A 9,620-nucleotide genomic window follows, 5' to 3' on the forward strand; every position below is an offset into this window, starting at 1 on the left:
CCAAAATGGAAGTATCAAGCCTGATGCTTCAGCCAGTGTAAGGCGGGAAAAGCCTGTTTTGGGGCGGGGGTCGGGGAAGGACTGAGAAGTGAGTGCTCAGCGCCAAACTGCAAACCTTGGCAAAAGGGAAATTTCATTATGAAGTAATGAGTAATTCCTCCTGGCAAGATGTATTGTTATATCTTCCACTTCAATTTGGAGGAAGAGAGGCTCAATTACCCAGAAAATACAGTCAATTAAAGGCTGCTGATTGGACACGAGGCCGGATCATCGATCTTGTACTTTCCAATATCGCTGCAGACACCTCATTTTCCCTCCCTATTAACTGAAAATACGCCTGGCATTACGGCAACCCGCAGCCCATTTACCTGTCGCAAGCAATCTTAGCCCGACGAGAAGTAACTGAGAAATTTGCCGCGGTTTGGCACCGGGCAACTCCCAACTTCAGAGGGAGTTGCACAGGGCTGGGAGTGGGGGTGGCGAGCGTCAGAGAGGATGCTGAAGACCTCAGCACAAGGCTTTGCTTGGGAGGGCTGGGAGTACTATGTTTAGGAGGGCTTCTCTAAAGCCCAAGGAGGAATGGAGGCTGATAAAGGAGTCCTCAAATGCCTGTGAACACACCGGCAGAGGACCCTTGAATCCATGCAATCCTGAGCTCCCAGTCTGCTGAGGGCACCCATTTCTCCCCTGCTTAAGCAGGACTTCAGAGACAGCCACAGTGGCTCTCCTATAGGAATGGAGAATATGGCTGAGGTGGCTGCTGAGCACTGCCTGTCCCTTTGCCTTGACCAGGCCAGAATTCCATCGTTGGAGATGAATTCCAGTTTGAAGAAGATTCAGACCCTCCCATCCTAACCCAGAAGTCCTCCTCCCTCTTCTCCCCACACCCTAAGATGTAGACCCAGCTTGACCAGCAAACCCAGCTCTCTGCAGTGCTCAAGCTCCACCCCCACAACCCTATTTGTCTCCCCCTTGGATTTGGGAGGAGGTAGGATCCACAAAGACCAGAGTCCAGGGTCCCCTTTCCTCAAAGGGCTGAAGCAACTGGAGAAGGAAGCATCAGGGCGAATGGCCTGTGAGATCAGAACTCTGCTGGGCCAGTTGAGCCAAGGCTCCCAGCAGGCACAGAATTTTCAAGAAAATGTACATCCCAGGGCAGCTCGGCTCAGAGCCCTCCTCCACCTCTGTGCAGTGTCCATTTGGAGCGTTCCAATGCCCAGTAGAGGCTTGGGAGACTGTCTGTGCGTCCATCTTTTGAATCCTTCCCTTCCCAAGCCTATGGTAGCTGAACTAGTAATTCAAAAGGAGTTAACTGCCTGCTGCCAAAAAATTTTAAATGCTGAAGTGAGAATCATATCCAGCTTTATTGCAATATGGTCAACAAATTGTAACAGCAAATTCTTTGGGCTTCAAAGGAAAACCAAATCAAATTCATTCCCTACAGGAAGAACCACTCCCTCCCATTCAGGGTGAAGCTTGCCTTGGGGGTACAAATTCTCCTATCCCTCAAAAATTGGCTGCAAGAATGAGTGTGGAAATGAGGGTATGGGAGTGGCTCCCAAATAAACACTGGCAGAGGGGAGAGACAAATTCCCCAGAATAGGTAGAAGGCTCCTGCTAGTATCGGAAAGTCAAGCCCCATTGGCAACTGGGGAGGAAAATGAGAGGAAGAAGGATGTAAAATGCCAAATGCAAAGGCAAGGGCAGAAAGCTCCTGGTGAAGAGAAGGTAAACAGGCAAAGGCTGGAAATAGCCTCTAATTTGCCACCAGATACTGAGGGAGGGAGATGAGTTCCCTGCTCCCTAAGCTCTTCCCTGGGTGCCTTGTTAACAGCCCAGCTCTGGGCTCTGTGGCTGGCAGCATGGTGATCATTATTATACATTCAACATTCAAAATCCCTCCTCACACACATCACTTGCTAATCAGGGTGTGTGCTGGACCCAGAGAAAAGAGGCTTGGTGGAAGCCGCCAAGGGGCTCTGAGGTGTCTGCAGCCTCCCTGCCCAGTGACACAGAAAGTAGGGGTGGAATGGGGGTGGAGCTGGAGTTACAAGTTGAGAGATATCAAGAAGTTAGGAGGGATGAAAGAGATCTGGTGACGGTAGATACCAGAATCACAAAATATGTAACTGAGGCTCCAAGAGGGCAAGAAAGCCCCCTGCTTCCTTGGAGGGGCCAGCATTCTCCACAGCAGTAAATCATCGCCCTCTGTTTCCTGGATGGCTGGTGCTTTGCCATCCACAAGCCCCTTGCCATGCCTTGAAAATGCTGGCTAAGATTAATCTCTACCTGCTCTGCATACACAGCTTTTTGTTCAGAGAGACAGCGATTTCCCTTTCCAGTGCTTGGACTTGGCCTTGGCAGGGGGAGGGGTCCCGGATGAGAAAGGGGTTGGGGTTGGGGTTGGGGTAGGGGTGGGGGTGAGGGGCTGGATATTGGTTGTTGTTGCTGCTAAGTTTGTTTAGCTCTGGAGCCATGGTCTCAATCCGGATCAAGGGCAGTGGGTCTAGTGAAGAATGGCAAAGAGGGCCGCCCCAGAGGAAGGTCTCTCAGCCTCTACCTTCCCATCCCCGATCCTGCTCCCCAAACGTGCCAGCCACGGCCACTTCCCGGGCGTCCCGGTGCTCGAGGCCAAATCCCGCTGGTCCTCGGTGGCCCTCTTCTTTCCCCTCGGTGCCCTGGGGGCCGGGAGGGGCGCTGGCTGAGTCCCAGGGGGGTCCCCACGGGCGTCCTGGAGCCGGCTGCCCGCGGGCGGCCCCTTATCTGGTGAGGGGCACCTCCTCCCTCTGGTCCAGCGCCACGGAGGAGGCCTTGCTGAGCACCGAGGGTGCGAAGGTAAGGAAGGAGTCCGAGCGGGAGGTGGAGGCACAGGTGAAGTCCGAGGCGGCGGCAGCGGCGGCGCGGGGCGCCAGCCCGTTGGCCGGGCCGCCGTGGCAGGCGAGGCAGGAGCAGGGGCCGCCGGCCGCGGTGCCCAGTCCGTGCGCCGGGCCCGGGTAGAGCGGCGGGTGGCGGAAGGCGCACAGCAGTTCGGGCCGCGGGTAGGGCTGCGAGAGCACGCGGAAGGTGTCGAGCGGACGCAGCGGGACGCTGAAGGGAGAGGCGGCGGCGGACGCGGCGGACGCGGCGCCCAGGCCCACCGTCGAGTAGTAGGGCAGGGGTAGGTGCGACGGGAAGGGGTAGGGCAGGCCGCCTGCGGCCGCCGCGTGACTCATCATGTACGTGTAGAAGGCGGGGTCGGCCGGGTGCGGCCACGTCATGGCCAGCCGCTGCCGCTTGTCCTTCATGCGCCGGTTCTGGAACCACACCTGGAGAGGAGGAGACGGGCAGGTTGGGCGGCTGCGCTGGCCCAGTGCGCAGAGCCCAGAAGTCCTGCCCCACTGCAGGGATCGGTGCAGGCAGCACAAGGAAGAGCCAAAGAGGCGACCCTCCGGGCAGGGGAAGATTCCATCACCTCCCCCTGGAGCTAGAATCCCTTCAGGAGAGGCTCAGGGAGCCACTCCAGTCTCTGTCCCTCCTCCCCTCTGCCCCTGCCACCAGGACGCCAGAACCCGATGTAGATAGGAAAGTAGTAGGTATGAGACTAAGGACTCCACCGGTCTGAGGCGGCAGGCAGCGATTCCCCAGAAACAGTTCCCTTTCCAGCCACTCTCCCTTGGGACACTTCCTTGTCACCTGCACAGGCATCTCATCTCCACTGTTTATTTGGCTAGAAGAGGGACAAAGTCAAGCTCATGGCAGCAGTGCCCACCTAGGAACTGTCGGGAGGGTAAATCCGCACGCACCTGGCACCTGCACCAGGCCTGGACACCCCCAGCCTAGCTGCCATGTGGGCAGGGAGATTCCAGGCCTCAATTCCAGGCTCATGATTTAGGGAGTGGGAAGTGGTATTTACTTCTTCCTGACTGGTGCACCTTCTCTCCCTGGTCCCCAGAACTCATACCTTGATGGTGGTCTCTGGCAGGTTTAGGGCAGCTGCCAGCTCGCATCTCCGGGGCCTGGATACGTAGTTCTCCCTGTAGAATTCCTTCTCCAGCCGTGCAATCTGCTCCCGGGTGAAGGCAGTACGGTATCGTCGCATCTGGTCACTGGCACTGCAGGCCAGGGTGCCCTGGGAGCCCCCACTGCTGTTGCTTTTGGGAGCCTCGCTGCTGCCATTGGGACTGCTGGCCAGTGCTTCAGAGCCAGCCACTGTTCAGGGAGCCCAGAGCACATGCACACACAGAACACACAACAGACACACAGATGCTGCTGATGTGGGGCAGTAGGCCCAGGGTGTGTGTTGAAGGGGGATGGAAAGGGACATCATCCCTCTCACAGTAGCCTCAGTCTCTGCCTCTACTGGAGTGGCAGGGACTTTGAGAACCCAGGAATGGAGGACAGAGGCTCACCATTCAGATGAGCACATAGCAGCCAATTAGGCCTGGCTGGGCTGCTGTTTGGGAGTCCTCTGTCTAAGGCCTGCTGGGTACAAAAGCCTCAGCCACCCTTGCTACCTGCCTTGGAACACAGGAGAGATGCAGCCACTATGAATTTTCTGCCCACTATTGGCAGGAGTGGGCAAGGATATGCATATCTGACAGGCAAGTGAAGTGAGATGAACCTTTGTGTTGGAGTGTTGTGAACTTGGGTCTTAATGCATTTTCAGATGTTGGGCAGGGACTGAGTTCCCTTGCTTTGTGTGCCAGACAGCCGGTGCAGGTATGGGAATGGGCACTAGGCTGCATGTGTTGTGGGAATGGCACAGGAGTGTATGTATGAGTATCTTATTACCTTACTATATTTGAATGGAGTATGGGTTGTTCTGAGGGCATGCTGTGGTTAGTCTGCATTGAGTGGATAAGATGGTAATGGGTGGATGTGGGTGCTCAATGAGGTGCTGGCTGTCAAGGCCAGAGGGTGGTTTTTCTTCCATACCAGGCTCTTCTCACCCACAGCTTTGTGGAGGAGTGTCTGCTGGTGGGCTCTTCCTTCTAGCTTTCCACCTCCTCAGGGAGACTCTCTTCCTGGCCATTCACCCCCTCCCCACTAGCTCATGGTCAGGGAGGGATTCTCCAGTTACAGCAGTGTGACAGCCCACCCCCCAATTTGAGCCTAACCCAGAGAAGGGTGGGGCTTCTGCCCCCTGCAGCTCCTTTCCTTTGGGTGGAGATGTGGGAATATGGGGGAGACGGGGAGGGGGAGGGTCAGAGATCTGCCTTTTCAAATGCAACCGGAGACCAAAGGCAATTAGATCATTGGGACCATTTCCGACCTGGCGCCACCGAGCCCGGGAAGTGACAAGGTAATTTGGACCTCTGACCGACGTGCAAACTGGTCGGAGGGCCGCAGCACCCGGGCGGCCCAAGTCAGCCGCGATTTTACGGTCCTTTATGGACTCCCGGCTTCCGCGCCTGGATGCGCCTTACACCCCGCCAGCCACAAACTGCCCGGGCCTGCGTTTGATCTAGCCCATGCGGGGAGATGGTGTCTTCCCAGCGCAGCTGAAGTAGTACCACAAAGCTCTGGGGGGTTGGGGTGCACTTTGAATCCCCCTCAAGCCCAGGGCTTGCGTCTCCCTCCTTCCCCCAAAGCACAGCTGTCACCCTCAGTCCCGCCAATGCCAGAACACAGGAGGAGACCCCCACCAGGGCTCAGATAGCAGGGGAGAGTTGCTCAGGTGGGTCCCCCTAGCCACCTTGCACTGAGGGGAAGGAGTGGCTTCCTTCCCTCCAGAGCTGAAGTGGAAGGTGGGCGCGGTGGGAGGCCGAGGGAGAGAAGGGGTGCGGTGGCTACCTTTGCTGTGCTGGTACTCGGCGTTCCCCGTGGCGCAGTCCGGGGTGCAGCTCACCTCGATTTCTTCATAGAAATCCGATTCTGTGTCCGAGCTGCTGGGTTGCCCCTGGCCTGAGAGGCTGTCGGCCGAGGTGGCCGGAGGTCCGGGGCCGAGCACGGCGGCCCCGGCTGCCCGCGACTCCGCGCCCGGCCCCGCAGCGCTGCTTGCTAGTCCGTCGACCGGCTCCTCCTCCAGGCCTCCCCCGCCGAGCTCCCGGGCGGCCGGAGGTCCGGCTCGCGGGCTCAGGCAACCGCGGGGCACCATCTTCTCGGGCGGCTCGGGAAGCGGGCTGCCCACTGCTTCGGACAAATTGGAGACTCTCTTGCCAACCAGAGTGCCAAGCTGACCCCCATCCAGAAACATAACCATGTCCTTTCTGCTCTCCATCCCGGGCTTTCGGAGGGGGGAGGGGAAAAGCCCCAAGTGAGCTCCTAGCCCCCGGCTCCTTGGGTCCCCAGTGGTCCGACAGATCTTGGCTGCAGAAGGGAGAAAGAGAGGCCAGGAGACTGGGCTGGCGCGGAGCGGCCGGAGCGCGAAGTCGACGGTGACGGCGGTGGTGGCAGTGGGGAGCTGGGGTCACCTTGTGATGCGAGCGCTCCTCTGTGCCGCAACGCCTCTGGGAGGAAGCCCCATTGCCCTCTTCTTTCTAAGCTGTCATCCTCCTGCTGCAATCGTCATTACAGTACCGCTGGTGACGCCACTCGGCGAGCGCAAGTGGATAAATAGAAACGTCTGCCACAGCGAAGATGAAAGGAGACCCGCAGCTAATGGCTCGGCAGTGATGCGCCAGGTGTGGGCCTCGCTCGAATGGGGAGGAGAGTGTGAAAACAGAGAGACACACACACTGAGAGAGGGAGACACCCAGGCAGAGGGAATGCAAATGGAATTCCGCAGAAAGAAAAGAGCTTAACGCGGCGAGTTCCGCAGGGGCTGCGGGACTCGGTAATTGAATATGCTTTTGATCTTTTTTTTTTTTGGATTGTTGTTTGTCCTTTTGTTTTCTTAACTTGGTACCTTGTTCTAACACCGATGAGAGAATCCATAACTGCATTTTAGAAGTGTGAAGGCCGATTCACAAGCCTCGCTTCTCTCATTTATATTGCAATTGCCTGTCCCTGGCAAGCTAACCTCAACCGGGTTCCAAAGTCTTTTTTACAAGCTACCGAAAGGCATACTCCCTCCCCCGCAAGTTGTCTGGAGAGCTTGAGCCTGGGGTCTCCTTTCCTCCCTTCCTCCTCCCAGCCCCTTACCCCCAGCTGTCTGCTTTCTCCTGGAAACCGAAGGAGAACTTTGCCCCAGGAGCAAGGGATAATGCCTTAATATTTTTTCGTTAAGGACCTGCCTTGGCTGCTGACTCAAAATGTTTTCTCTTTTATTATTTTTATTTATTTTTTTATTCCCCGCTCCCCATCTAGGTGGCTTTAAGATTTCCACAGCCGGGCTTGAACTCCAGATGGCTATCCATGGAAGATATCGCTTTCTTATTTGCTCGAGTTTCACCTGCACTTCAGGTATGTAGAGTGGGGAGACGTTCTAAGAGTGGCCTTTTCTCTTTTCTTGCCCGTATTTTAAGGTGTTCGTTCAGAGTCAACAAATTACCCTGGAAACAGGTTTTGGGAGTTAAGAAGCGCCAACAAATGCGGCCCCCACAGTGGCAGTGGCAGCAGCAAAGGTTCCCAGCTGGCAGAAGGCACAGTTCTCACACAGAGATTTGGGGTAGGGGTTGAAAGTATCCAGCATTGGGGCATTGGGGTTCACAAAGGTTTGACTCACAGGGTTCTCTCTGAAGCCCTGCCCCAGGGCTTAGATCCCCTGCTCCAAAAGTGGATAGAAATGAGAAGTCACTGAAAATACCCTGAAAGGACAAATGACTGGGCCCTCATAAATCTTTGAGGGCTGAATGGGGACCTCCATGGCAGGGCTAGGGGGCGTGGGTAGTGCTTGGTGATGTCTTTGGGAACAGCCACAGTCTCCCTTTCAGGTCTTCTTCCAGGGAAACTGGAACCCATTAGGAAACCGACCCCTTGCCAGCTTTGAGCAAGTGTGTTGGGGCCAGGCAGGTGGGCTGTGTCTCTCTCCATTTTGCTGAGGCTGGGAGGCAGGCCCCTTCTCTGCTCTGCAACTCTGACAAATCTCCTTTCTCTGCCCCCTCCTCAGAGCTTCTAGCATTAAGCCAACAGCGGCAAAGGGCTGCCATGAATCCCCTCATTCTCCGTGTTCCAAGACAAAGCCCCAACTTCTGAGATTCTAAAGAAAATTCCCTCTATTACTTGGTTTGTTTTTTTTTTTTTTTGGTCTTCTTTCCATCTTCTACTTTTCTCTTCTCCTTTTTCTTTTTCTCAACCCTTCTCTCTCTCTTTCCTGCCTCAGTCTTCTTATCTGTGGGCTTCCAGAGGTGATGGAAAAGCAAGGGGTTCAGGGAAAGACAAAAATTCCCTTCTCAAGTCCTGCTTTCTGCTTCATCCCTGACTGAGTAAGAAGATGCTCATTAACCTCACATCGGGGTAGGGTGTGCAGGGGGATCTGGAAGGTAATGTTTGCATAATCATCTCCACTCCCTGAGACTCCCAAAGCCACCATGTACTGACCACGGCTAGCCCCTAAATCCTGCAGAATATTTTTAAAATGAGAGGAGCATTTGGGATCAGATCCTAGAGCCTTTTGCCGCGGTGCAGAGTTGTCCTAGGATTCTGTCATGCCCTGCCCTTTCCAGTCAACAACCCGAGGCTGAGGCTTGCTCTTTCCTTTCTGTCAAAGTCGAGCCACCCGCGTGTTTTAGATCTGACCCTGTCGCCTATCCTCGGCTGGGCCCTTCCAGCACTGGGCCTGGGGCGCAACTGCCCTCCCTTCCCCCACCCATCAACTCACAGACGCCCCCGCTGCGCTAACCCCGGTGAGGCCGAGTCCTCAGAGGGACTCCTGGCTCCCGCTCCGCCCCCAGCTTTGCATTCAGTGGGAGTGCTCTGCGTTTGATCCTCTTTTCCTCCGGGTTTTCCCTGCGAGATGAAAGCGGAGTAGGATTGAGAGATCAAGAGGTGCCACTTGGGTCTCTTTCCTGGGTTCGGCCCATCCGAGCGGGGCTTCCCCTTGCGTCCCGGGAGGAAGGAGGCTCGAGCCCCGGTTCAGCCTCTCCAGGAACGGGACTGCCCTCCTCTAGGCTTCGGATCTGAAGCTTCCCAGGGACGCCCCTATCTCTCTCCCGACTCCTGCCTCGGCCCTTTCAGAACTCAATTTCCCCTGTCCTTAGGGGCCTATTGCACCCCCCGGCGCTCAGGAGGAAAACAAAAATTTTAACCAAATGTCACTTCTCCCCAAAGCATCCTTTCACTGACATCAGATGAAGAGAGGTCGGATTTTTAACAAGAGGAAGAAGAAAACAGACGGGGACTGGATAAGAGCATTGTTTCTGGTTTTTTAGTGGGGCTTGGTTTTGTTTGTTTTGGAGTTTTTGTTTGTTTTTTGTTTTGGTTTGGGGGAAGGTATTTCAATAGCTTGGTTATCGCTGTGTCATGAAGGTTATTCCCTACGAGGAAGAAGAAAGGTAATTCGTAGAGCGAATGAAGCCCTCATCGCCGAGGCCTGGGCAATCCTATAAAAGCAGAGAGTGGGTGCTAGCTTACTTGGGGTTCGGCCCGGGCTCCCAGCGCTTCTCACCTCCCTGGGCTGAAAGAACCACCGCCCCCTCCCTCCACAGGCCGGCTGCCCCCTCCCCCGCTGGGACGGCGGGTTTAGGTCCAGCCGGCTCCTCTGGGATTGAAATTCTCCAGACTTCAAAAGCCCGAGGCTCCGCTTCCGCCGGGCAGGGCTG

At 55.9% G+C, this 9,620-nt stretch overlaps 1 protein-coding gene across 1 annotated transcript; it reads right to left on the bottom strand.

Annotated features, from left to right (window-relative positions):
* Positions 1-1,413: 1,413 nt before the first annotated feature.
* EVX1 (even-skipped homeobox 1) lies at positions 1,414-6,230 on the bottom strand. Its single transcript, XM_032484387.1, has 3 exons — positions 5,773-6,230; positions 3,941-4,188; positions 1,414-3,305 (listed from the first exon to the last, which is right to left on the bottom strand). The coding sequence occupies exons 1-3, from the start codon at positions 6,197-6,199 to the stop codon at positions 2,760-2,762; spliced, it is 1,221 nt and encodes a 406-aa protein (XP_032340278.1). The 5' UTR covers positions 6,200-6,230; the 3' UTR covers positions 1,414-2,759.
* Between the last annotated feature and the right edge of the window lie 3,390 nt (positions 6,231-9,620).

This window comes from Camelus ferus, chromosome 7, assembly GCF_009834535.1.
Source record: "Camelus ferus isolate YT-003-E chromosome 7, BCGSAC_Cfer_1.0, whole genome shotgun sequence".
NCBI lineage: Eukaryota > Metazoa > Chordata > Mammalia > Artiodactyla > Camelidae > Camelus > Camelus ferus.